This window comes from Podarcis gaigeae (genome assembly GCF_964106915.1).
Source record: "Podarcis gaigeae genome assembly, chromosome: 5".
Classification (NCBI taxonomy): Eukaryota; Metazoa; Chordata; class Lepidosauria; order Squamata; family Lacertidae; genus Podarcis; species Podarcis gaigeae.
In genome coordinates, this window is record NC_139681.1 from 96057437 (window position 1) to 96085150 (window position 27714).

The 27714-nt window shown below is 48.6% G+C and overlaps 1 protein-coding gene and 1 long non-coding RNA gene across 8 annotated transcripts; one reads left to right on the forward strand and one right to left on the reverse strand.

The window, feature by feature from the left end:
• Positions 1-1630: 1630 nt before the first annotated feature.
• Positions 1631-3539, reverse strand: LOC310845119. Of its 2 annotated transcripts, XR_014564477.1 has the most exons (3): positions 3404-3539; positions 1885-1951; positions 1631-1766 (listed from the first exon to the last, which is right to left on the reverse strand). It is a non-coding gene; the product is annotated as an uncharacterized lncRNA (long non-coding RNA). The 2 variants fall into 2 exon arrangements; XR_014564478.1 differs by lacking the exon at positions 3404-3539 and having other exon boundaries at positions 1885-2070.
• A 9-nt stretch (positions 3540-3548) lies between these two features.
• On the forward strand, positions 3549-27216 carry EIF4E2 (eukaryotic translation initiation factor 4E family member 2). Of its 6 annotated transcripts, none has more exons than XM_083739948.1 (8): positions 3549-3736; positions 6660-6774; positions 9237-9371; positions 13576-13680; positions 14401-14553; positions 14646-14782; positions 24356-24436; positions 26768-27216. In XM_083739948.1, the coding sequence occupies exons 1-7, from the start codon at positions 3717-3719 to the stop codon at positions 24399-24401; spliced, it is 711 nt and encodes a 236-aa protein (XP_083596074.1). In that variant the 5' UTR covers positions 3549-3716; the 3' UTR covers positions 24402-24436; positions 26768-27216. The 6 variants fall into 6 exon arrangements, with proteins under 6 accessions (XP_083596074.1, XP_083596075.1, XP_083596077.1 ...); XM_083739950.1 differs by having other exon boundaries at positions 3594-3736; positions 6660-6721; XM_083739949.1 differs by lacking the exon at positions 24356-24436.
• The last annotated feature ends 498 nt before the right edge of the window (positions 27217-27714 follow it).

Sequence of the window (27714 nt, forward strand, 5' to 3'; positions counted from 1 at the left end):
CCATCACCCCTCACTAGCAGGAACAATGGTCAGGGATGATGGGAATTGTAGTCCAAAAAGAGCTGGAGACCCAAGTGTGGGGAAACTCTGGTTCAGATAAAAGGTGAGTAAGAGGCGGCACGAAAGAAGCTTATAAAATTGTGCCTGGCATGTAAAAAAAACAGAAACCTTTTTGTTAGGTATTTTAGGTCTAGACATACCAAAGGAAATGAGGACTTTATTTATGTATGCCACTGCAGCAGCAAGAATGTTGATTGCGCAAAATTGGAAGACTGGAGAAATACCAAAAATGACAGACAGACTAAGAGAGAAAGACAACAGAGACTTTGAAAAAGATTTGGAACCATTCATATTATATTTGCAGAAACACAGACAGTCAATAGACTTAATGAGTATTTAAATAAACATTCACATTATTAGCATTAGAAACTGTTTAGAAGATAGTGAAATAGGATGGTGTATTTACTGTTATTTTTATGTCTTTAGGCTTGAAGTTATGTTATTAATAACTTTTTCTGTTAAGAGATAGCAAATTGGGTGAAAATAGAAACAAACCAGAAGCGGAAGCTGGGGGAAGCCTTGGAGGGGAGGGAGGGAGGAATATGTAGTAAATGTTAAGAATTTGAGATGTATGTAATGAATGAAAAAGAAATTGAATGTTTTTTTTTTTAAAAAAAATGTGCCTGGCCTAGAGAAAGCGGATAGAGAGATTTTCTCCCTCTCTCATAACAAGTGAAGCTGAATGTTGGATGATTTAGGAGAGATAAATGACAGTCCTTTTTCACGCAGCACGATGGAACTTGCTTCCACAGGAGGCAGTGGTGGCTCCTAACCTGAACGGCTTATAAAGAGGATGCGACAAATTCATGGAGGAGAGGGCTATCGATGGACACTCTAGCCATGTTGGCTCTGCTCTGCCTCCACAGTTTGCTGCTGAATGCAAGTTCATGGAAACCACAGGAGGTAAGAGGGCTCTTCTGCTCATGTTCTGCTCGCTGGCTTCCCACAGGCATCTGCTTGGCCACTGCAAGAACAGGATGCTGGACTAGATGGGCCATTGGCCTGATCCATGAAGCTCTTCCTATGTTCTTATGTCCAAGATGGGTCCTGTCCCAGGAATGTTGACCATGCAGAATCATAGGAAGGTAAAGGTAAAGGTAAAGGGACCCCTGACCGTTAGATCCAGTCGTGACCGACTCTGGGGTTGCGGCGCTCATCTCGCTTTATTGGCCGAGGGAGCTGGCATACAGCTTCTGGGTCATGTGGCCAGCATGACTAAGCTGATTCTGGAGAACCAGAGCAGCACACGGAAACACCGTTTACCTTCCCGCCGGAGCGGTACCTATTTATCTACTTGCACTTTGACGTGCTTTCAAACCGCTAGGTTGGCAGGAGCTGGGACCGAGCAACGGGAGCTCACCTCGTCGTGGGGATTCGAACCGCCGACCTTCTGATTGGCAAGTCCTAGGCTCTATGGTTTAACCCACAGCGCCACACCCGCGTCCCCATAGGAAGGTAGAACTGTAGAATTGGAGGGGACCCCCCCCCCAGTCATCAATAAAATAACAACTTATTTATACACACACTGCCATCTACTGGGTCTGCAAATAATACCATGAATACACACAAATACAAGATCTTAGTTTTATTTTCCAATAAGTATGCAAACATGAGATTATCACACCTGAATTGATACCTATGCAGAACAGGATTTCACACTAACATTGAAACTATTTCCCAAACATCCAACCTCACGATCTGCATAACTGGTTTTTCCTGTAGATAAAGGAAAACGCCATTAACCAGATCCAAGATAAATAAAAAGCTCAACACATATTATTTCAGCCCTCCAGCAAAATGGACACCTTCCAAGATCTTACAAACTCCTAATTTCCTTATGTTAATCCTCTCTTCACACTTCCTGCCACCTCCGCTGTTCTTTGTCATAGATCTGTATGGAAACCAAAAGGTATAAAAACCAAGGCAGCTCTTTTGTTCAAGGTTCTCACTCCGTCCTTGTTACGTGAGGGGGGACCCTGTTGCAACAGTCCCCCGCCCCCCCGTTCTTTCAATAAAAGAACGGCCCAGACGCTGAAGTCCAGCGCCGAGGGCCTTCTGGCGGTTCCCTCATTGCGAGAAGCAAAGCTACAGGGAACCAGGCAGAGGACCTTCTTGGTAGTGGCACCCGCCCTGTGGAACACCCTCCCATCAGATGTCAAAGCGATAAATAACTACCTGACATTCAGAAGACATCTTAAAGCAGCCCTGTTCAGGGAAGTTTTAAATCTGTGATATTTTAGTGTATTTTTGGTTTCTATGGAAGCCGCCCAGAGTGGCTGGGGAAACCCAGCCAGATGGGCAGGGTACAAATAATAAATTATTATTATTATTATTATTATTATTATTATTATTATTATATAATAAAGATCAGACTTTGCTTTCCTGAATCCTGGTGTTGGTCTCTGTCATTTCCCGACCGGAGCGGAGCCTAACCAGCAGTGCTCTTCCGAGGGTTTTGGTCCACCCTATGAGGCTGCAACCCCTTTTTAGGGAATATTTGTACGATGCGCCTGTTTGGTCAGGAAACTGCATTGTGCAATACATGGGGTCATGCCCACCAGCTATGCCCTGCTGCCATAGGGGCCATGACGGCACATGGATTAGACACTCCCCTGCCATGAATGTGTACACTGGCCAGGTACCCAAGCATCAGAAAACAGTCTATGACTATTGCAAGTCACTCTCTTTCGAGTGCCACCAACCAGCCGAAAGTGGTGTTGGAATTGTCACAGAATTGTTATTGTGTACAGTGGGACCTCGGGTTACATAAGCTTCAGGTTACAGACTCCGCTAACCCAGAAATAGTACCTCGGGTTAAGAAACTTTGCCCCAGGATGAGAACAGAAATCGTGCTCCGGTGGCGCGGCAGCTGCAGGAGGCCCCATTAGCTAAAGTGGTGCTTCAGGTTAAGAACAGTTTCAGGTTAAGAACGGACCTCCAGAACGAATTAAGTACTTAACCCGAGGTACCACTGTATTAGCATTCTGGGTCATTTTTTTAAAAATGAAACCCTAAGCCACTGGGGGGGAAACAAACACTGAAAACTAGGATAAAACAACCTAAAATGCACAGGTTTTACACACAAACACACAGGTGAATTCCATAAAGGGGAGCCACCACTGAGAAGGCCCCGCTCTCCCCAGCTCCCTCTGAGGGGGTGCATGGAGAAGACCCTCAGGTGACATATGCTGGTGCCCCCTCACACCACGTCAAGACCTCAGATTTCCCACTGATTCCTCATCTCTCTCTCTCTCCCTGAGGACTTTTAAAAAAACTGCTTTTCGATGTGAACCAGGAAATGCCCATGCGGAAAACGAAAGGCGCTCCTCTCTCCTTTTCCTACCTCTGGATTCAAAGCCGAGTCCGCGCTTCCACCATAAAGATGCCTAAATGTAGAGCGCCACCCCCTAGACGCTCGTCGAAAACCATAGTCCCAAAGGCCGCTTGCAAGTCACATGACCGGATGCCAGGCACACGAGCCTCAGCGAAGCCGGCCGGGAGCGGTGGGCCGAGGGGAACCAGGTTCCGCCGGAAGCAAAGGGAGGGCGGCGTAGGCGGCGTGTCTATGGAAGCGGCGGCGGCGGCTGAGCGGAAGTAGCCGGGCGAGCGGCAGGAGGCGAGGCGAAGCGGCGGCGGCGAGAGAGTCACCGAGGAGGATGAACAACAAATTCGACGCGTGAGTCGGAGGCGCCGCGGCTGAGGCCTAGTCGGAGGGGGTCCCGTGCAAAGCGGCTCCCCGTCGCCCTCGGCCCGGCCCCCAACCGCCGTTGCGCTCCCGGAGGGGGCCGGAGATGGACGGAGAGGCAGGCCGCCCTCCGTGAGGGCAAGTAGGGCGCCCGGGGCTGCAGGGCGGGGAGAAGCTGCGCCTGCCGAAATTCCCTCCTCGGCCAGCAGAATGAGGGTGGGGGTCTCCCTTCATGGAGAAGGGGCTCCTGCTCTGCCCTCAGAGCGGGAGGCCGCCGTGAATGCTTCCAATTTGAATAAAATACAGTGGTACCTCAGGTTACAGGCTTGACAACCATATGTCAGGAGTGCTCTGATGGTGTTTCCTGCTTGGCATGGGGTTGGACTCGATGGCCCTTGTGGTCTCTTCCAACTCTATGATTCTATGATACAGACTCTTCAGGTGACAGACTCCTCTAACCCAGAAATAGTGCTTCAGGTTAATAACTTTGCTTCAGGATCAGAACAGAAATCGTGCTCTGGCGGCACGGCAGCAGCAGGAGGCCCCATTAGCTAAAGTGGTGCTTCAGGTTAAGAACAGACCTCCAGAACGAATTCTTAACCTGAGGTACCACTGTACTGGTGGGGGGCGGGGCGGGTAGGGGCAGGTAAGTACCGCCCTGCACAGTCGATCACAAGATCACACACCCTTTGAATGGCAATGCCCATAAGTTGTTTTGGGGGGGGGGCTCAAATATTTTACTGGGGTGGTGGTGCTGAAGGGACATCGGCCCGATGATTTGGCTCCTATGAATGGTCCTGAATGGCAGTTACTGGAAGACTCTGGAGGGGAGAGAGTCACTCTTGTGCTTGGACCCTGCGTGAGGGTTTCCCTGTAATGGGCCCCTGCTTGGCCCCTGCAGGGGACAGGACAGGGCCGGCCCACCCATGAGGCAAGGTGAAGCGGCAGCAGATCCAGAGGTAGATCTTTCTCTCACCCCCCACCCTCCCTTGTTCATGGTGTAGATCTTCCCTTACCCCCTGCTTCCCTGGCTGGGATAGGGGAGCCGTTTTGGGGTCTGCCTTAGGTGCTGAAATGCTTTGGTCTGCCCCTGGGTACTGGGCTGTATGGGCTCTTGCCCTGATCCAGCAGAGGCTGTTCACAGCCTCTCTGCATTCTGAGCACAGTGCAGGCTGCAGGGCGAGAGTCATCAGTGGCCAGAACAAAAATGAAGCTGCTTGCCTCGTTCCAAGTCAGCCATCTCTGCAGGGAGAGCTGGAGTGGTGCCCTCAAGTTGTTGCTGAACTCTGGCTCCTAGTGGCATGGCCAGTGCAGAGGGATGATGGGAGTTGGAGTCCAGCGGAATAGATGTAGCAGGCACAGTGGCTTCAGTATGAAGCCTTTCCCTGCCCTATCTGGAGATGCTGGGGATTGATCTAGGGTCTTCCTGCAGCTGGATCCTGTGAGCTACCACGGAGGTATGGTCTCTTCCCATGTGGGGCAGAGCTCAGTAATGAGGGCAAGGGCAGTATTCAAGCCTGTGGGAACTACTTGAGTTTATTGCAAGGACCTCAAAGTCTGCCACCTTGCAGTTGTGTGTAAATTCACTGTGGATCAGGAGTTTTGACAGCCAAAAGGGGGATAGGTTTTTATTCTTTAAAATTTATCTGTCTTGTTGAGAGAGAGGTGGCAACCCTTTACTGAACTACCGAAAACCATCTGCCAGTCAATCCCATTCTGCCTTCTGCCCAACCCCAGTCCACACAGACTGGTGGTGGCTCTCCTCGGTTTCATACAAGAAGCTTTCCTAGTCCCACCGGGAAATCCTGTGCATTGGGCCTGGGACCTTCCGCATGCAAAACAGGCGCTCTGTCACTGAGCTGTGCTGCCCTTTGGTAGAGAAAAAGCATGGTTGAGTGACAGTTTGCATTTGTTTAGAAAGGGGCTGTATCTCACTGTTGACGTTCACAAGTCTTGCCACTTTTCCAACAGACACAGGCGCTGTCTTTAACAGGCAAAAATCAAGAGGTGGGTTTCTCCCCCACTGTACCTCAGGTGTATCTGCCTGATATGCACCTGTAGCTGGCAAAGAGATATCCAGGGGGAGATAGTCACCTGTCTGTTCAAACCCCCAACTGACATCTTTGGGTCCAGTCTCAAGATGCCCACTTGTTTCTTATTGCAGGCAATCATTTCTCATCTATAAGAAAATACTCCACTAAGACCTGACGTAACTGCCACTGTTTGACCATTATTTAGCACTGTTGACGTACTTTCCCTGGTATGGTGGCATGTATCAGGACACAGGAAAGAAGTATAATGGGGGATGTAGTAGGGTGTGCAGATGTGGTATAAGAAAGTGCTGAAATTGTAGTGGACTAGTGGGGTACAATAACACTTTGAAAAATAACTCTGAAAGAAAGAGACTGGGACCTTGCTGGATGTTAGGCTAGAGACTGTTTAAGGCAAAAGGAACAACATTTCACATGACCATCAATGCGTGTGATGTTTTATTTTTCTTGATTAACTGTTTAAACAGGTCTCTAGCCCCAATTAGTTTACAGTTTTAATCTGGTGTCAGGGATTATTTTTTTAAAAGATGGCAAATATAGGGCAGGCTAAACATAGCCAGCTTTTAAAACCGTTTCCTATAGGATTGGTTTCCAGGGGTGTGCTACAAAAGTTCTTCAGACAATACAAAAAAGGGCAGAAAAAAGGAAGTGCAAGTTTTTTGTGCTTTCTTTTATTCCAAATGGCATTACGTTTACAGGTACTTGCCGTGTGGGATCATTACCTCTCTTTTTAAAAAAGAAAAGAAAAATATTTTCCTCAATTGCTTACTGATGTGAGGGCAATCAGAATTTTTTTTTTTTTTAACAGAAGCAACAGCAGTCATGAGCTTTCAAACTGATTATTTTATTTACTTCTTTGCCAGTCTGAAGGATGATGACAGTGGAGATCATGACCAGAATGAAGAGAACAGCACACAGAAAGATGGTGAGAAGGAAAAAAATGATAGAGACAAACCCCAAAGTAGCAGCAAGAGGAAGGTACGTTCTTTCCTCTTCCTTGTAGACCAGACCGGAGTGTTCGGTTGATGATTCTGAGGGAGCGGGGGAAGTGTTAGCCTATAGCTCCAGGGTCCAGAGAATATCTATGGTTAACTTTGACTAAGACCCTCCCTAGTCTCCATGCCTTTCCTTTGTTAAAGAAAATATTAATTATTTGAAAATGTTTATCTTGAAAGCAGAATTGACTGATAACGAACAATTCCATTCATCCGTACGGTTCTGGAGTTGGGAACAAATTCAGCCCTAAAGCATTAATGACTTTCCACGTGGACAACCCATTATGTTCTCCTATCTAGGCAAATGGCTGCCATTTGTTCCTTGAGGCTAGGAACATGTCATGAAGGCAAAGTTCCCTAACACTCCTAATACCTACTGAAACCTTGGGCGGCACTTACACAATGTCTGTATCCTCTCCTTGCAATAGATAATCCCTCTTTCTGCAAGAACATGCTTCCTGACAATAATGGCAGACATTTAGCTGTAGATAAATTTGATATTAGAACTGCGCTCCTCCTTGACTCCATCTGGCGCAAGCGAACATGAACCTACAGAAGTGGCTGCCCACCTTCCCTCTACTTTTCAGTAAGCACACACCTTGACGCAGGATTCATGTGCCTATTCTGCCCGTTGGCTGTGCCAGCTCTCAGCTCTCTCCTGCCTTCACCAGCAGCCGTGAAAGCAGATGGCCCACAGTGAGATAGGAAAGGGGTTATTCCTAGCTGTGAATTGCAGGTCACCACCCCTGGTTTAGAGGCTTTTTTGTTACAGAGGCAGCAGGGCTGACTGGTGCCCCTGCTCTGCTTTGGAAAGGGGGCACTTGCCTGTCTTTCAAGCAAACTCATTTGTGGACTTTGGGTCTGTTCTTTTCTGTAAGGTTTCCACTGCCCAAAGTTCCTTTGATTAAATGTAACCTAATAGAATACCTTTTATTTTCTGGCAGAGATTCTTCTCTGGGCTTGAGAAGGCTTTTTGTGTAGTTTAGCCCATCTGTTCCTGCCCTCCCCTTTGCATTAGAGAGCTGCTGTGGTTGGGGTCCACACCTGTAGGGAACGGTCTGTACTCACCCCTTAGGCTTCCAATTACTGCAAGGTAAAGGTGCCTTGTGTCCCTTTGGGACAACAGCCATGGACTTGGGACGTAAGGTGTGTGCAGGCCTTGAGGAAGGCACAACGTCTTCCTTTTAAAAAGAACCTTTGTGTAGAAATTGCATCCCACTCTAGCATGATCAAATGGAACAAAAGGTGGAAGTAGGTTTGAATGTTGGTGAACTCCTTCAAATTATAAGGGGCAAAGGAAACATGCTGCAGTTGGGAAGAAAAAACGCGGGTGGACACCCAGCAAAATCAAGGACACCCAACTTCTGCAGTATAGGTGTACTCTTCCTCTCCCTGTCGGAATAACCAGCATTTTGCTTATTGTATATAGAACCCCACGGCCAAGATTCTGACACCAAATAGCTGAACCCAAGCCAGGGAGCAGCATTATCCTCTAACAGTGTGTTCTCTAGTTTCCATTCACTAGCAAATTGCTGAACCTGATCATACTATTGACAGTGAAAGAGAGATGCTGTCTTCTGCCCCTCATTTGCATTGATCCCTTTTGGCTGGGGGCTGGGGAGGTGCAAAAACCTGCTAGAGACACCTTGAATTCCTCCTGGACTCCCTTCAGCAACATAGCCCCCCCCCCCCAAGCCAAAGTAGTGGGCATTTTGAGGGAAATGAGAGTTTCCCACTCCAGCCCATCCTTTGTTCAAGAGTTGTGTTCCTGGCAGGAAGGAGCTGGGCTATTTCATACCTGGGGTTATTTCAGTGCAGCTGTTTCTGGGGTGGGAGAGAGATGAAGCCCAGGTTTTCCTGGCTTGCCTTTTGTTAGCTGGGAGCTGAGTTGGGTGATGTTTTGGCCCTGGAAAGCTGTAAAGATGATCCCATTTGTTCTAATGTATGCATTACCGACATTTGGTTTTCTTGGTTCGCTTGAAATGTTCAATTCCATCTGTTTTCCCTGCTTGGAACGGGGATAGATTTCTCCATTGCTTCACAGAGGAGACCCCCACTGCCTGCCCCCGTTAAGATCCGTTATCCTAACAATTGGAGACCTATAAAGGCACATAGGCGGAGTTCATGAACTGGCCTTTTCTGACAAGTTGCTTTTGAGAAACACAAAACGTCCCTCATGGGGCTCGTCCTCTGCCAGCTTGGAGAAGCTCAAGCATGCTGAGGATTGCTAATCTCTCGTTTGAAGTATAGTCAATTCCTGCCAGACTAATGGTCTGTTTCAAGCTATTAGCAGAGATGGAATTTCAGGAAGAAAATGAGGCTAAAATGTTCTTTCACGCTCCGTGATGGCAGGAGCAGGCAGGCTTCTAATGCTGCAAACATCTTTCAGCCTTCTCTTTAGAGAAATGCGTAAGGACAAATGAGTTGTTTCAATTCCGCACACAGGCTGTGGTTCCAGGGCCGGCTGAGCACCCCCTGCAGTATAATTACACCTTCTGGTACTCCAGGCGGACCCCCGGGAGGCCCACCAGCTCTCAGAGCTACGAACAGAACATCAAGCAAATTGGCACCTTCGCCTCCGTGAGTTGCATTTCTGTCTTGTCGCTCGTTTAACTGGATTCAGTGCAGCTTGGGGGGCAGGTGTTATCTGCGCATGAGAAGCAAACAGGGAGGGGCCACAGCTCAGCCATCGGGCACATTCTCAGCATGGATAAGATCCCTGGTGCAATCTCCCGTTCTGAAACCCTAGAGGGTGGCTGCCGGTCCAAGCAGGCAGCATCGGGGTAGTGGGGCCAAGGGCAGCTTTGTATATCTCTTACGTTCACAGTGAGTATGTGTGCACTGTCATGTTTAGAGTTAGGTTGGACCGATAGGGGATTCAGAGTGGCAGTGGCTCCCTTGCATCTTGTACGGAGGAATTCTGAACCAGCCACCGTGTGCAGTTTTACATTGTACGGATCTCTCATCACCCTGTGGAAATCACTGCCACAGGGATTGACCATTGGTTTAGATAGCTTTTAAAAAGGGTCAGACAGATTCATGAGGGACGCGTCTCTTTATGCTAGGTAGCCATGGCAGCTAAATGGAGCTTCACTGGTAGATACCAGGTGCTTTGTGAATATGGGTTAGAGCAGTTGCCTCCACTCTTCCGAGGAACATCTAGCTGGCCACTTTTGGAGGCAGGATGCTGGAGTTTATGGGCCTCTTGATCTGATATTAGGTCCCACCCTCCTTTTTCAACAGCCACACAGGCAACTTCTCAAAATGCCCCCCCCCCATCCTGTGTCTCAGCCTAGGTGCTTCCTGTTCTCATGGCGCCATCAGAGAAAGGGCATTCCTTTTCCTCTAAAGCAGGGGTAGTCAACCTTTTTATACCTACCGCCCACTAATGCATCTTTCTTGATGGTAAAATTTCCTTCCCGCCCACCAGTGCTCAATGGAAGGAGGATTCAGCTTGTGCTGTAGAACCCCCTCCCGCCCAGCTAGAATCCTGAAATGCCCACTACTGGCTGGTAGGGACCAGGTTGACATCCCCTGCTCTAAAGTGCCCAACATGACCCTGTCTCAAAGGCAAGGTGTGTTTCTGAAAGAAGGCCTTCTCTTGTGTGGTTGTGTGTCTCATTTTAAAATCTTGACATACATATATAATTCTGTTTGCATGCTACCTTTCCACAGTTCAGGGCATGCTCAAGGTTGCTCACAACGTGAAAAAACTACACATAACTACAACAGAACAATAGTAGTCATGAACAGTAAATAAAACATTAAAAACGACAAAACCAAACTGAACAGTTTCTGCATAAATCACAACAATATCTAAAATAAAGATGCAAAAGGCAGCTGTTCAGCAGCCTCAGCTTCTGTAGCTGGAGTCAGTCCGGTCCTCATCCTCCCAGGTCAGATGGGAAAAGGCCTGCAAGGCAGGGAGCAGGTCTTCCAGCATATGCTCAGCCCTGGAAAGAAGCTGGCTGAGCAGGTTTGCAGTGCCGAAACTCTTTGGGTGACAGCGCAGGTGCCTGGATTGTTTGTAGCCAAAGGGAGGTGTGGTGAGGAGAGAATTCTACTGGCCCTCCTCTCTGGCTTTCTTGTTTAACCAATCAAATGGGACCCTTGTGCCCAGCCCCACCTCCCTTTCATGACTGCCTAGCCAATGCCCTAAACCAAAAATAATGAGCAGCTGGAATTACTGTAGTATATGAACAAATGGGAAGATTGCAGTAGAAGTCACAAGTGGGAAAGTTTTGCAGTGAGGAGTGCTCCTGTTTAGTGTGCCAGGCAGACATGTCTTCTTTTCAGGATACTCTAACCCATCCCATTCTTCTTCCCCCCAAAATCAAATTTCCTGTTTCCTCTCTAGGCTAACATCCAGCATTTCTGTGACCGCTGAGCATGCTCAGTCCTCAATAGGCTGTTTTGGGACTGTCTTTTCCTAAGATAGACAGATAGATAGGTAGACACGGCCCTCTCTATTATTGTGGCAGTAAATTGTCTAAAACTGTGCTTGACATTGTGTTTTTAAATTGGTGCAACCGACCCTGGGACCATAAGAAACTGTATTATAATTATTAATAATTTTAATTACTAATGATTTATTGTGCTTTTGCATAGCTTTCCCCAACCTTCCTGATACCATCCTCTTGTTTCTCAGTAGCTCTGTTCAGAACCGAAGCCATGAGCTTGTTGATAGTAAGCATGTGACCCGTTTTCCTTTCCACATTACTGTCATTTGAGTGACCCACTGAGAACCTTCCATCCACCTAGTATTTGTGTTGCACCAGTAGTTCTGGTCCTATTGCATATAACCTGAGCCTTAGCCAGCAGTCCTTGGCACCCTTATTTGAGAGTAAGCCTCTGTGAACTTGGTGGAACTTACTTCCTAGTAGATGATGCAGAAGATTGCCTTGCTCGTCTGACAAGTTCTACTCCGCATAATTCAGCACAGTTTCTGCAAGCCTGCAGTTGCTTGTGTCTGGGCCACTGGAGGGCAGCAGCGCTCTCCAGAACCGCTGGTGTGCAGTTATTGCCATGAATTGATCTCCAGGGGTGGCATATTTATTCATTTGCCTAAGATGTGTAACTCCCCATCTAGTTCCTAAAAGCTCGAAAGGCAGAACCCCTTTCTGCAAATGATGTAATAATGCATGTTATATAGCACCGCAAAAAGCTTTGTAGGTGTGGAATTTTAAGGGGCGTGAGCTGTATCTGAATTCCATTCTGGCAAGGGGGACTTCTTTTACAATTTGCCGCAGCTTTGGGCATTTTTTTTTTTTTTTGATAGTCTGAGATGCAAAGCGGTTTGCTGCAGAACAGAGAAGTGGTGCTTTCCTTCTCTTCTTCCTCCTCAGTTTCTTGGACACTATTAAGTGCCCCGTATGATCACTAGTGCCTGTGAGGCCCCTGGACTTTCCATGTTGTTGTTGTTGTTGTTGTTGTTGTTGTTGCTGCAAGAGGCACCCATTTTGCCGCTGCTTCTGCTCCCATTCTTCCTGAACTTGCACCCCCAATATGAGGGTGGGGGTTCCAGTGGCCAGTTAGTCATTCACAATACTACCAGTCCAGTCTGTTGCTTAACCATGGCTAAACACCGTGAAATGTTTCATGGCCCCAAGTTCCTAATATTTTACAAACTTGTGGGAAAGGAGGCCATATTCTTGCTCTGAAGGCCGGTGAGTCAAAGAGGCTTATGACTGGCATTGAGCAACTGAAGGTGCCATATCTGCACTCAGGCCATTGGCCCATTTAGCCCATATTGTCTGCTTTGACTTGCAGTAGTTCTCCCAAATGTCAGGGGAAAGTCTTTACCATCTCTTGCTTCCAGATTCTGTCTAGGGACACCAGGGGTTGGGGTAGGGGCTTTCTTTCAGCATGCAATGCAGGCAGATCTTATACTATTCTATGGGTTCTTTCCCCCAGCTAAGAGAATGAACTAGAAATCAAGACCACCCTGACTGAAATTTCACCTTCATTTTTTTTTAATAACTGTTTTATTGTATATGTTATATTCTTTGTAAAGCACTTGGTGATTACACCTGCAAATAAGCAGCACACAGATTTTGCTTAATAAATACGCATTCCCCAGTTGTTTAATCCCAGCCCTTCCCTGTTTGCATGATTTGATTGTGATTTTATGTTGTAACCTGTGACCTGAGACCTGTGGTTATAGGGTGCTATACAAATTTAATAAATAATATGAATAAGAGTAAGAACTCTCCTACCTCTATGGTATGACTGTAAGGATTATGGCAAGATCACCTATACGAAGCACTTCGAGTGCTAAAGGTGGCATATAAATGATAGCTGTTTTTAATATTTATATAATGGTTTAGCACACTTCTAAACTTCCTATATTTGGTTGATCCAATGCCAAGCCAACATCAGTCACTGGTGGGGAGCTGCAATGGAAACAGCAACCACACAATGATGCTGTGATTTGGTCACCTGCCTCAAGTGTTGCCTGAGTTCCAAGAAGGAGGCAGTGGCTCAAGTGAGTCAGGGAGTGGTAGGGCAGGTTGCTGTGAAATGTTGTGCAGTCAAGATAAGTGCAAAGGGACAGACAGACATTTAGCAGAGAGTGGGAGTTAGAATAAGGAAGTGGGGGTCTTGCCTGTCACTGTTTGTTTTTTTAACCTGCCTTGGACACTTACAATATTACAAGAGATGCTGCTGTCACGTCTTCCTGACTTGGCTGTCTTACAACCAAACATAGCCAGAATCTGAAAAGGAAGACTTGTCTTGGCTCCTGGAAGATTTGCCTGACTTGGCTGTGCTTCTCCTCTTGATATAGGTGGAGCAGTTTTGGAGATTTTATAGCCACATGGTTCGTCCCGGGGACCTGACGGGCCACAGCGACTTCCACCTTTTCAAAGAAGGAATTAAACCTATGTGGGAGGTGAGTCCTGACAGGTGCTGCAGTAGAAAGGAAACAGGAGAAGATCACAAAAGGCACGCAGAAACTGAGAGGAGGGGTGCAGATGGGTCTGTAATAGGTCTCACTGGCTGCACTTACATCTGTTTATTTTTCATTTGCTGTTAGTGAGTAATCGTTCAGACTAGGAAATCCGTTACTGTTTCCTAAGACTATTTCGTCTAAAACTTTTAACTCCCCTCATTTAAGTAAAAATATAGTTTTCAAAGTTGTACCTAAGAGGTTTAAATGCAAGAAAAGAACCCAGATATTAAACAGGCCTGCTGGAAGAGACAAAATGCCAGAATACAGAAATAAAGTCCTGCAATCTTCATGCCATTCAACTGAGATATCCCCTCTATTTTATTTCCCACCCTTCACCCTAAATCCCAGGGCAGGTGCCAATAGAGTCGTTGGGGGTCAAAGAGAAGCTTTATCGCTATTAACATAGCTAATATGACATTGAAATAATCCCTTTTCTCAATATATGATTTTGTTCAGGAAAAAGAAACAGTCTGAGGCCTTGTCCTTCCCCTATTCCTAGGTGCCATATTGCTCTTATTTGGCCCATCCCGCTGCTTTTGCTGGGCACAGCCTAAAAAATTGCAAGGACTGCTTTCGTCGAGGCAGCCGGGGAAGAAAAGCCCTCCCTGGTTTGGGGCAGTGAGAAAGTTGGCCTCATTTTCTTCCTTTTCGTCTTCCCAGGATGATGCCAACAAGAACGGCGGCAAGTGGATCATCCGTCTCCGGAAGGGCTTAGCTTCTCGGTGTTGGGAGAACCTCATCCTGGCAATGCTGGGAGAGCAGTTCATGGTGGGCGAAGAAATCTGTGGGGCGGTCGTCTCCGTCCGCTTCCAGGTAAGGCGCGTTCTGGGTGTTGCGGGACCAGCCTTGCCATCTTGAGGCGTGGGAGATCCCCTTTTGCTCACCTCCCGGCATTCGCCCTGCAGGAGGACATCATCTCCATATGGAACAAGACGGCCAGCGACCAAGCGACCACGGCCCGGATACGGGACACGCTCCGGCGAGTGCTGAACCTGCCCCCCAACACCATCATGGAATACAAGACCCACACGGACAGCATCAAGTACGTGCGGCGAGGGGGGAGGGGAGCACTGGTTGTAATGGGCTTGCCTCTGTGTCTGCTGTGTTAATGCAGGGAGCCATTCCTTGACCTGTAGAGCTGTGAGTGCTGTCACCGCACTGGGACACTTCTGGTGTCTCACATAGCTTCTTCTGTTCTGGCACGTGTTGTCTTGAGGGCTATGCACAGCCTTCTTGCTGCCTGCAGTTAGTGGCCTAGCTTCAGTGCTCTCCACCTTCAAGGGACCCCGTTTGTTCATTTATGTAGAGCATTTGTACCTCACTCTTCAGCCAGGAAAGGCTCCCAGGGCAGCTTGCGTTCAATCGGAGCAAAACAGTACCTACTCACAAGCACAGCACACAAGGAAAAAGGAACAGGGAGGGAAGAGGAAAATCGGAATCAAAGCTCAGGCACCAGTTTCTGAATAGTTGCTCCTACCATCTGGCACAGTTCAGGGCAGGAGGTGCCTGTTGGAGCTAGTGTGTCGCAGCAGAGCTGGTGGAATAAGCTCTGCTTCCTGGGTGGCAGTTGTGGGAACAGGAGGTCTGATGGAGCTTGTGTGTCCCTTGGTCCACTAAGGAACCCTTGGGCATCTGCCACAGGGGTCCCAGCATCCTCCAGAGCAGGGGCAGCCACCCTTGTCCTCTCCAGGTGCTGCAAAGTACAAAGACTGTGATCTCGTAACTCATTGGTCAAGCTGATTGGGGATGATGGGAGTTGGGAGTCCGGCAACAGATTGGCTCCTCTCCCTGGAGGATTCTGGGAAAGATTCTCATCTGCTTCACGTAGGATTCTGGCCAGGAACTGAGAGTGCCTCCTTTAGCACCTCCCTGCGGAGTCAGCTCACTAGTGGTGAATTTGAAGGTGGGTTGACTGTCAGTAAGCTTTCAAGGAATGCCAGTGTTTCCTTAAACCAGCCTTGGCCCTCCAGTGGGTGCTTGGTAGAGTGGGCTGGGATTGTGGGTCTCCCCCTGTTCCAAGCCAAGGTGGCAGGAGGGGAGGGGGTGTGAGTGCACCGCATTCCTGGAGACATAAAACACAGAGACTAACAGGGATTTATAGACCCATTAGATTTATAAATGTTCTCAGGAAGGCGCTATGTAAATTTACTGTGCTGTACAAATGATTTCTAATCATAATAAATGCTGTATATTAAATCCTCCCAGCCCCCCGGTGACAGAGACCCTTTAACTAGAACAGAGGATTATAGTACACGGAGAGGACAGCTGTATTTTAAATGAGACTGTTATAGTTTACCAGGCCAGGCCATTCAAGATGACTTTTATTCTCCCGCAAAGTGATGAAGGATCGCTGCATATTTAAGAGCTTTCAGATTGGGGGTGAAAAATGTGAAAACCCCTTTTCACTTAAGTGCACTATAAGCAAAGATGCAGGTTGGGGCGCGTGGGCTGACGCTGGAAGATTAACGTAGCCAAGGAAGAGGGAGGACAGATGAATAAAATGCAGAAGTAGAACTCAGCAGTAAGAGGGTTTTCTGGTCCAGTGAGTGAGCAAGGATGCAGCAGGGCACCTGCTTCTTTTCCCCTGGCTAGCAGAATCCCAGGGAGGAAGGAAGCAAGACCATCCCAGAGGAGGGCGTTAAAGGAGGGGTAGTACCGCTGCTGGGCTCCTTCTGGGGTAGTTTGTCCACCTTTGGTCCCCATCTTGCACTCCTCTCTCACCTGTGGTTCTCAGAAGCTGTCAGCATGCAACAGTGGCTACGCCCCGGGAAATGTCTTTGACTGGCTGGCTAAACCAGGCGACAGTAGTCGATGGGTTTGAAACCCATCAGTGAGTTAGGGACTTCCCCTACATTCAAAGACAGATTCCAGCGGATTGAGCGAATGAGACCAATAGTGTTTCCAGCAGTCAATAAGGCGGTTTCTGCATATGCTGTAGAGGGGCAGACAGAACTCATCCTGGGAAGGTAACCCATCTAGGAGGAGGAAAACTCATTCTAAACCTCTGCTGCCTTGCAGGATATCTTTGGGAGAAGAAAAGGGTTAGGAGTAAACTCTACACATTTCCAGAGTGGAGTCCCTAAGGCGGTTGGGTGGCATCTGGTACACCTCCTTCCAGCAACTCCTGCAGCCAAGCTGGTGCCAAACGTATTTGGATCACATCAGTGAGGCAGCCCAGGACCTCCAGACACACTGCCCAGGCTTGCGCCCCAGGGAGGCAGTTTGACTTCACCCTGGGAGGCACACTCTGTTGTCTCTTGAGACAGACAGGTGCCAACGGGGTGTGTGTGTGTGTGTGTGTGAGAGAGAGAGAGAGAGAGAGAGAGAGAGAGAGAGAGAGAGAATTGCTTGGCTAGATGAGACCAAAAGTTTCATTCATTCAGCACTGTGTTTACAACAGTGTCCAACCAGCAGCCTCTGAAAACTCATGAGCAGGGATGGAGATAGCTATCCCTTCTGTTACTTGTCCTTCAACTTCCGGTTCTCCATGGTATACTGTCCCTGATCATGGAGGTTGCATCCTGACATCCATTAATGCCGGGAGGTTGGCAGACTTCATTTGCAAGTTGCCTGAGCCGTAGGCTGTTAGGAAGCGGGTTGGAAGGCAGGAGCAATTCCACATCCAGTCCTAAGCTAGGTACTCTCTGCCCTGATGGAGCTGCCAGGTAGTAGAATCCTGAACTTGCCCACCCCAAGCCAGTGCATCATTGGCAACTTTGTGCAGGACATGTCAGATGGCGGCTAAGAGCCAAGGCAGCTGCTCCCTCTTGGGAGGGGGCTTTTCTTTTCGGATCTTTGAAGGAGGTGAGGAATTTGATGGTTTTCAAATATGGGGGCCGATGAAGAAACATTTCCCACCCTGTATCTAGTGAGAAGAGGGCAATTAGTAACGGGTTTAAGTGCAGGAGGATTCATTTAGATTGGCAACTTTGACCCTTTTCAGACTTGCGTTGTAGTTGCATCCTGCAATGTAGGACCCATTTCTCGTTATTTACCATATGGCCATCTTTCCCCTCCCTCTTTTTCTCCCTCTGTCTGTCTGTCTGTAATTCTCCTATTTTGCCTCCACCTCGTTTCTCTCTCTCCCTCTCCACCACCCCAATGAAAACCCCCAAGTGACACTGGAAAACCAGTGGTAGCATTGCTGGTGCAGCTTGCTTCAGGTCGGGGTGAGACCCACCCATTGAACACTACCTCTGCTCAGCTCCATCTGGTATGGCCAGCAGTTAGGGCCAATGGGAGTTGGAGTCCAGCAATATTAGGAAGGTCAGAGGTCCCCCACCTTGGCTTGGGTGAAATAATTGTGTTTGTGTGGGGTGATGGGAGGCAGAGTCGTTTCTTGATGATGCAGCTTATCTAGGGAAGTTTGTGGAATCCTTTTATTTTTGGAGAAAGTGATTCATGTTGGGACTGTTGCACAAGAAAAATCAGGGAGTGGGGAGCATCTCACGTTGAGATGGTTGCCAGTTTTCATCGAGAGTCCCTGGTGTCCATGATGGCACTTCTGTATGTGAGAGTGTTGCGATTGCATGGGTGGCTATTTAACTTGGCAATCAATATAGAACAAAAGGTTTTTTATTGGGGGGGGGGGAGGATTCTGATACCGTTCTGCCCATCACCCATCTGCTCTTGTTTCTGCATTGAGTAGCCATTGCTCAGTTGTTGATCCAGGACTTTTATTTGTAAAAACGTGCCTCTAAATCTGCATGATGGTTTTTTTTTTTATATAATGAAAAGATAACATAGACTTATTCTGCAGGCTTATAATCAACTGAAGTTGGGGCACATTTAGTGGGGGTTAAAAATAAAGACCCAACACACAGTGCACCACACACAATACTGTAAAATAGTTCAACAAAATGCAATGCTAATAGAATAAATTCAGTGAATCACAGCTCTAAAATAAATCAAACTTTGATTCCGCACCCCCTTGTAGTCAGTACAATTGAAGCTGTGAAACTGGTAATTCCAGAATGCCCCCCCCCTCTCTTACACACAAAATGTATATATAGACGTATGCAGACTAGCTAGGGTAGACAGGGAATGAATTTCGTCACAAACAGGAGACAGCTGAGTTTTAGAGAGCAGCAGAATAGATGAGGCAAATTTTCCAGTATCCGCTGCACAGTGGTGGATCCCCATCAGTTTCCTGGAACTCCAGCAAATAAGGACTTAAGGCCTCTGATTCACCAGGCACTGCAGGGAAGAGAAATCTCCAGAATTTCATTATCAGATTGATGGAAAATGCATCATGCAGCAAGGCAGTGTGCCTGTTGGTCTTTGCTTTAATGGAGCTTTTCACTGTCTGCTTTACGGTACCTTTGCTCGCTCGGGGGGTAATTTGTGTTCCCATCACTTCATTATTTATGCCCTGAGCCCAGTTTAGGATAATGTGAGTTCCTGGGTCTCTCAGCCTTTCCTCTCTGGGCTTATAACCCCCTCTGGCGGGCTCAGCTCTGAACCCTTCCTTGCGTTGTGAAGGTGACTCGGGAGGTAGCAATCCACAGACGTTTGCCCTCCACTGACTGTTTTGCTCATTTACTGACAGTGTTAACTGAATGCCGGCTGCCTTTCAGCCATTAGAGCTTCCCTGGTGGTTTGTGATTAAAAACACAAACTAAAAGGATTTGAATATCAAAATGAAGAGGTAAGCTGGCGCATGGGGCTGCCGGGGTCTTCTCTTCATGTGAGCACACTTTCCTGTGCCTGCATCAACCCCTGTTTGAAAGGGCATTCCTCCAAAACCATGCAGTCTCACTGTGGAAGAAACAGGCCCCCTTGCCACAATCATTTGTGGTGAGGGCGCAAGGCTCTACCCCAGAAGCACAGAAGCAAGTTATGTCACACTTCCCAAGCCTGGGGTAGCATGTCGGTGACAAAATAGATCAGTAGTTCCCAAACCTTTTGGGTCCCTGCCCCCTTGGTTCCATAAATACCTCTCCAGTGCCCCCCTACCCTATAAAAAAGCCTTACTTGGATGAGCAGTTTTCACAACCCGCTAAGGAAGGTAACATCAGAGTAAAATTCGAAATGGGCAATTAATTGCACGTCAATTCAAAATTCAGTTAAACCTATTTAGTTTAATTATATCTACAAAATTCATGAGCGAGTTCCAGTGATAGTCATTTGCACCTTCTGCGCTCCGTTTCCATCCCCTTGCCTCTTTGTGGCTCCCCATGGGGTGGACTGTTGGTGGAAGTCAGTTGGGTGTTCACCACAACTCAAGCCATGCATCACATCAGCTGAGTAGAGGGAGCCCCAGCAGAGTCTTCAGAGATTTCCTGCTCCCATCAGAGCAGCTTCTTCCAGAGTTCCCGGTTAAGGGAAAAACTGATCTCCCACACCGCTCAAGGCAACAAAGTGTTTACTGTCTTCTGGCGCAAGACAAAGCTAAACATTACTGTCTAATATATACAGTTCTTCAGGGCTTTGAAGTCAAGATACATATGCACAGAGCCATAAAAACTATCACCATGCTAGCTAATGTTGCTGTGTCAAACCCATAGCCTCTTCCCCTAACTCTTGCATATTCAGAGTCAGACCCTGAACAGCAAACAGGACAGGACTTCAGGATATGGACCTGCCAGGACATAACAAAAGCAACACCCTAGAGACTATTGGACTCGTCTCTGCGTTCCTGAACCAGTGGGGAGGGTGCATGGCTCAACAAGCCATACACTCGACCTCGGTGGTGTTGCTATGGTAACCCAGTGCACCTGGCACCTTATCCCCAAACATCTGGTCATGGGGGATGTGAGACCATGCACTGTGCAATTTAACCCATTGTTCACATTACACCAACAAGTGCTGCCCACTTTGGGAGCCATTGATCTTGATGGTATCGGACTGCATCTCCCATCAGCTCCACCTTCCGTGGCCAGCGATGGGCGTTGGAATCCAACAACAGCTGGAAGGCCACCACCTCCCCACCTCTGTTCCAAGTCAGTGGTCACCAGCCCTCCATGCCCTCTTTCCTCCCAGCCCTCTGCCCCCGTGAGAAACTTAGAAACGCTTCTCCGGCCCCAGTTTGCTCTTGGTGGCCATTTCAGGGCTTCTCAGGCTGGGCCTAAGAGCTTTAAACTGAAGGCCTCCACCTCCCTTCTCTCACACCATTTTCAGCTCAAAGAGAGTTCAGCCCCGGGAGTCAGAAGTGTCTAAGCCCTGGAATCGCTTTGCACTCTCGGTCCTCGCTGCAGCGCAAATCCTTCTTTGTCTCCAGGAGGCTTGGGCAAAAGGACCCGTTCCAGTTGCTCCTGAGCGTGGCAGCAGGGCCGGGGATTTTGCTTTCGCGCCAAAGTGGTCCAGTGGGGCAGCAGGATTGATCTCTTTCCCGTCCACATTGCATGGAGCCAGAGGGACAGGAAAGGCCAGCTCGTGGGGCAGGCAGGGGAGAAGCGAACTGACTGAGGTTGTGCCAGCTTGAGTCAACAATGCTTCTTAATTGAGCCCCTTCACAGCAAGGCATTAATTGGCCCCCGTGGCAGCTTCTGCAGCTCCAGCTGACAGAGAGCGAGTGGCCTTCTTCCTTGGTCCCACAGAAATATTCCCCCTCCTAAAGACACTCCCTGGGATTCTGGCTGCAGGATTACTAGGAACACGCTCATCCCATGCTCATCTTGTATGGAAGGAAAGCAGACTTGGGAGAAGGGTCTGCCATTTGATAGAAGGAACTCACCCCACACAAGCCTCTAGCATTCTCCAGGCAAATCTCAAAGCAACAGAAGTAAGGGTTGTGATTGAGGAAAACCATGTGATGTAGACAGATCATGATGACAAAATCTGCACCTCTTTTGGTCATGAGGAAACAACACTGGTGACTCCTAGGTGGGATTGCTGGCAAGTTGTGAGGCAGCAGATCTGTTGAGATCTAGGAGCGAGGGGTTTGGAGAAAATCCGTAGTTTGGCTTGAAGCACAACCCTGGAAAGCCACCATCAGCCAGTGCATACATTTTTGAGCTGGGTGAACCAATGTGTTGTGACTCGGTAAAGCTTGCACTCCAGCCTGAAAAGTAGCGTTACAGGGGAGAGACCAGTGAAGAGGTGTAGAAATTGTGAAAGCTGTGCTGCTGTAGAAGAGTTTCAGAGAAGAGAGTATTTCTGGCAGCAGAAAGCCACGCGAAGGGGCAGTCGTTAAGGTAATCGTCTTCTCTCCCAATTCCACCTCCATTTGTCTGACTCCGCAAAGCAGGCAGGTCCCCCCCCCCCCAATTCCTGCTCACTTGGCCCATCAGTGAGAAAAATAGCGCCAGAGGAGGCAACATTAGGCCCATTCCCCGAGATTTATCTGAAAGCACTTTTGCTGCAGATAGTGATCGCGCTTTTATGTTTATTGTGGGTGTCATTAGCTAAGCAGATTTAAGGCAGGACGTGACTGGCAACAATTGGCTTCCGCTTTCCAATCAAAAAATGGCTCTATTAACGGACTTGTGTTCAGCATGCAGCGTGATGCATTGCCCAGGGTTCTTCTCAGGCCTGAGTGTGGTGGAGAAATTTCATCGCTTGTAAGCTCTCCCATGTTTTCGGGGTGTGTGAGAGGTTTTAGGCAGCGAAAGCAAGATATCAGCTTGCTGGGGAGTCTCCCTCCCAGTTAAAGGGCTTCAGGTTTTAGGGGTTCAGAGATCTCCCAGCTGGAGCCTTTGGATTTTGAGGCCTCTGTTGACCATGCTAGACTAGGTGTTCAATTGCTCTGAGACAATGAGATGCGGTTTCTTATATATCCTGGAAAAGTGGGCCAGGGAGAAGAACTACTGGAAATAAGGAGAGCATGGCAAGGCCTGTACAGAGCGGAAGTGACCATAGGGGTCATCTAGTCAAGCCCCCTGAAACCCAGGAATCTTTTGCCCAACGTGGGGCTCAAACCCATGGACCATAGGGTAGGAAGGAAGGAGCATAGCACAGTAGAGGAGCACATGCTTTGCATCCATGCTTTATGCTGCTTCCCTGGCCTCTCCAGTTAAGGACCTCATGTAGCACTGAGAGATGGAGGTGGTCAGTAAACAGGCCATATTGAACTAGATTAGTGTTGGACAACCTCAGTTGCATGTGGGCATCCAGGACTCTTGTGTGTGACCACCAGGACTCTACCTGGCCTGCATCTCTCCCCTGCTCTGCTTTATAGTCTCCGTTAATGCTTCTGCCTGGCTGTAATGTGCCCTTGATCTCTGATAAGGATTCTTGTCTTGGAATAATAGAATCGGGAGAGACCTAGTCCAATCCCCTGCAATGTAGGAATCTCAGCTAAAGCATCCAGGGCCTCTGCTTAGAAACCTCCAAGGAAGGAGAGTCCATCACTTTCTGAGAGAGTCAGTTCCATTGCTGAACAGCTCTTCCTTTCAGAAAGTTCTTCCTGAGGTTTAGTCTGAATCTCCTTTCTTGTAACTTGAAGCCATTGGTTTGAGTCCTACCTTCCAGAGCAGGAGAAAACAAGCTTTCTCCATCTTCCATGGGACAGCTCTTCAGATATTTGAAGAGGGCTATCATGCCTCCTCTCTGTCTCCCCTTTTCTAGGCTAAACATACCCAATTCCTTCAGCTGTTCCTCATAAGGCTTCGTTTCCAGGCCCTTGATCATCTTGGTCTCCCTCCTCTGCACACCTTCCAGCTTGTCAATATCTTTCTTAAACTGGGGCGCCCAGTATTCCAGGTGTCATCAAACCAAGGCAGAATAGAGCAGTGCTATTACTTCTTTTGATCTGGCCACTAGACGTGCCTGGATAGGGGAGAGGGAGGGGAGTGTGAGCAAATTAACACGTGTTGCTGCCCCCACTTTTGCCTCTGGCCCTGCTGGCCCCCACTGACATGTGGCCCCTGGGAAGTTGCCTAGAAGAGAAAGCGGCCCTCCGCTGGAAAGAGGTTCTCCACTTGTGAGCCAGCCAGACCAATTGCCAGGTGGCTCAGTGAAAGTTGGTGGAGAGGGACCATGGCTCAGTAGCACAGGGCTGCTTGTTGGAGGTCCTGGGTTCAAACCCTGCCCCCTCTAGCGATCAGAGCTATCAGGGCTGGGAAAGAGAGGCACACATCCCAGAAAGCTGTGGGGAGCCGCTCCCAGACAGAAAACAAGGGGCTGGATGAATTAATGGTCTGTATCCATACAAGGTAGCTTGATGTACTTCTTTGTGTCTCTGAATACCATTATTTGCACCGTGTTCGGTATGCGGGAACTTTACAGAGAAACAGAGGATTAAAAACAGCACGGATCTTTGTCCCAAGAGCCCCCCCCCCAATCACGCTTCCAACAGAGGGAGGGGAGGAGTGGGTGAGGCCAGGGGAAAATGGGAGCAAATGCCGCCTACTCAGGCGTTGTGGGGCTGGGGCACACGGTGAAGAGCTCCTGACCTGCCTTCTGCCCCCATGAGATGCCTGGGCTGCATTTTCAAATCGGCTTCCCTTGTTAGGAGCCAGCTTTGCACCTTCCGGGCAAGCACTTTAAAACTGCGCACGATTGCTCTTTTGCTCTTGTTCAGAGTTAAAGCCTTTGGTTTGAAGTGCTCGTTTTCTTTTCTTTTCCTCTCCTCTGTGTGTGTGTGTGCGTGTTGTCACCGTTGTTTTATCCCCTTCTCTTCCTCCCCACCCTACCCTCTTCCCATTTTCGTTCCCCCCCCCCTCTGGCTTGCCAGGGCCTGGGAGGAGTTTCATGGGCTGGTGAACAGCGGCGGCCGCTGAACGGGGGCTCTTCTTCCCTCTCTCACACACCCAGGGTAGGGCCTCATATTTCTTCTTACACGATTGTGAGATGCACCTCTCAGCCAGAGCCCCCCCTCCCCTCCCCTCTCTCCCTCCCCAGCATAGACTCTTGGTCACTCTCAGCCTGGGCAGCTCCCTTGTCCCACCGCCGGGACAAACCATTGGCCTTTCTCTGTCGACAAGATTTGCTGCGATTCTTAATGCTGCTCCACAGCAGCCTTGCAGAGCAGACCACAAAGCTCTGGTCTCCTTGGCTGGCCTACACAAAGCCAGTTCTGGTCTCCAAGGGGGAAAAAAGGAAATAAAACAGACCTTTGTCAACGTTACCTGTAGACAAGGTGTGGGAAAACTTTGGCCTTCCAGTTGTCGCTCAGCTCTACAACTCCCATCATCCCATTACGGAGTCTGTTTTTAAATGAAAATCAGGACTTAGTGGATTAAATCGGATTTCTCTCATATGGCTATAGCCACATTCTGGAAGGATGTAAGAGACGCAAACTTGAATCCTTGGTACAATAGTGTGTGGCGTATAGCCCTTATGGAGAAATACAACGACACCTTTGCGGGAGAACGATGGAGCTTTAGTTTGTTCTCCAGTAAAACTAAAGACCAGTTCCAAAGGTTTGAAATAGCTTGTGGATCACTTAATTAGGATGTGTAGGAGAGATGTGTACTGTTATAAGTTGTATTGCGTGTACGAGAATACAAGTTTTCATAATGTAATTTGGGGGGGGGGGTTCTGGGGAAATTTAAAGAAGAAGAATGAAAAGCAACCTGCCCAACTCCCTTCATCCCTGGCCATTGGCCATGCGTGCTGGGGCTGATGGGAGTTGTAGTTGAGCAACATCTAGAGGGCCAAAGGTTCCTTGCATCTGCTGTGGTCAGTCTTCCACTCAGTAATATCAGCTCTCTATGAGCCTACACTAATAGTGGAAACCAGGTTCTCTCATGGCCGTATGTTAGCTGCCCACTTCCAGACAGCCCCCTTGCCTGTTTGCAAAGGTCGCTGTTCCAGAGGGGGGAGGCCTTGCGAGGCTGAGAGGTACGTCTCCCACTTGCTTGTGTTGGGTGGATGCCAGCTGTTAGAGCAGGGAGCAGAGCGAGGGCCCCCCAGTCCTGCAAACATTTTACACAGTCTAAGTCAAGTGTCACAAAGCACAAACACAAGAGGTGGAGATTTGTGTCTCCTTCCACAGGCTAATATGAGCTTGCTGCCCTGACACATAGTGGCTGAGCCACGCTGGTTCCTGGGGAGGAGATGTGCATTCCTTGCCACTCTGCAGTGTGGCCTGCAGAGCAGCAAGAGTGTTATGTTCAGAGGCCCCCTTTACATGCATGTGCACCTGTTTATCAAGCATGGTGCAAGGTTGCTCCTGAAGGACCTGGTGCATTTACCCTTGCCTCTTGTTCCAGGTCCTCCAGATGTTCTCACTCTGCCTTGCTTTCGACAGCCTTGCAATAGTTTTGCAGGCCAGGCCAATCCTGTATTTCCCCCCTGTGGGTTTCTCCAGTTGCCCTTGCCCAATGGAGTTTGCTCTCTGAGCATCTTACCAAGCCCATTCCAGGCTTCTTGTGGCATCCTACAGGGCTGCTAGTGGGGAGATCTTTTAGCTCCCCTTCCACTTCTGAGACATCTCATTTTCCCTCCCCTGATCTAGCAGAGCTGCATCTTCCCAGATCAGGTTCTTAGGCTCGCCTTTCTCAAACACACAGGCCACCCCCTTTACTGTTGTTAGGGGAGCTATGACCTGTTCAGGGGGCAACGTTTTGAACAGAACCAGAAATGGTTGCGGGGGGGGGGGAGTGGGGTTGTGTTGGAAATGCAGTTGGGAGGATAATGTACACTTTGATAGGGAGTTGAATCATATTGGATGCATGTGGCTAACAGCTCCAACCATTAAATTTAAGGAAGGGATGTTCAGAATCCAATTTTTCTTCCTTGATGCACCTACCTGCAGTTCTGCTGATACTACAGGTCACAAGCTGCTCTATTCACTTTTTGTCTTTACGTGCATGGGAGGCACTCTTCCCATCAGTGAAGAGTTGGGGGATATCTCAAGCAATGCAGTTCCTTGTGATAGACAGGGTCTATCACAGGCACAGGATGCCTGTTTATAATTATTTTTATTATTGGATTTCCTGAGCCTACCTGTGGCCAAACTTCAAGCCCTGTACTTGTTCACTCAGCAACCTTTTTTTGTTTTTGCTGCAGCGGGGGGATGGGGGACGACACAACTTGAACATGTTTGCCTACTAAATTTCCCCTGAGCATCGTGGACCAAACTGCAGCCGCTTTTCCTGGACAGAATACATTTGCTAACCGCCTTCCCTCCTCTGTCTTTCAGGGATAACTCAAGCTTCCGAAATACCAAGATCGCACTGTGAGGAGCAGAAGGAGGAGGGGATACAGCACTCAGCTCCTCCTCAGCCTGGCCCAGAAAAGGCGGGCAGGGGGAGAGGAGGGTTTTTCTGTGTGCATGTGTCCGCTGGCTGAGGAGGCAGGATGGCCTGGGCATTTGACACACAATGGCTTTCACCCCTGTGCCAAAGACTGACCTTCCGGCACCCAAGCATCTTGGTCCAGCCCAGTGGGTGACCGTACTTTGCATTCCACACCGGAGCCCGGGTGCCCTACCGCCTCGTTTCTCTTTGATGTGGAGGGTCCTCCTGCTAAGTGGCTCTTCCTGCCCAGGGATTTCCAGTATTAACCGGATGTCTGCTGCAGAGGCGGAGGCAGTCCGGCGATTGGCAGGTGCCCCCATTTCACCTCTGCCAATAAACAATTAGGCCTCTACTCCCTCCTCCTTGTCGTCGTGTCTGCTTAACAGGTATCTGAGAGGGCGACCTGCTTGGAAGACCTTAAGGGGAGGAGTTGAGCACTCTCTTTGACTTCTGGGGGAACACAGGCAGGGGTTGGGGCTGGGGCTTTAAGCAGGTTAAATGTGCATGACCGCGCATTTACACTCGGGGTGGTGAGCTTTGCAGGTTCTCTTCAGGCTGCCCCAGTTGCAAAGTTAACTGAGCTAATAAATCAGTCAAACATGACAGGTGTTTAAGGTCTCTTGGCCATGGCAGTGCAATAGAACAGGAGCAAGAATTCAGAGGTTATTAAGAAAACAGACCAGGGACAATCAGAGCAAGCACCTCTTCGGTTCTGCCTCTGGGGTTTTCCTTTTTAGTCTGGAAACCGGGGCTACGTATGACACTTGACACGGAGCTATTACTGGAAAGCGGTGTCTTTGGGGCGAAGCCGCTCTGGCAGCTTCCAACAAATTGTGAAACCACAATAAAT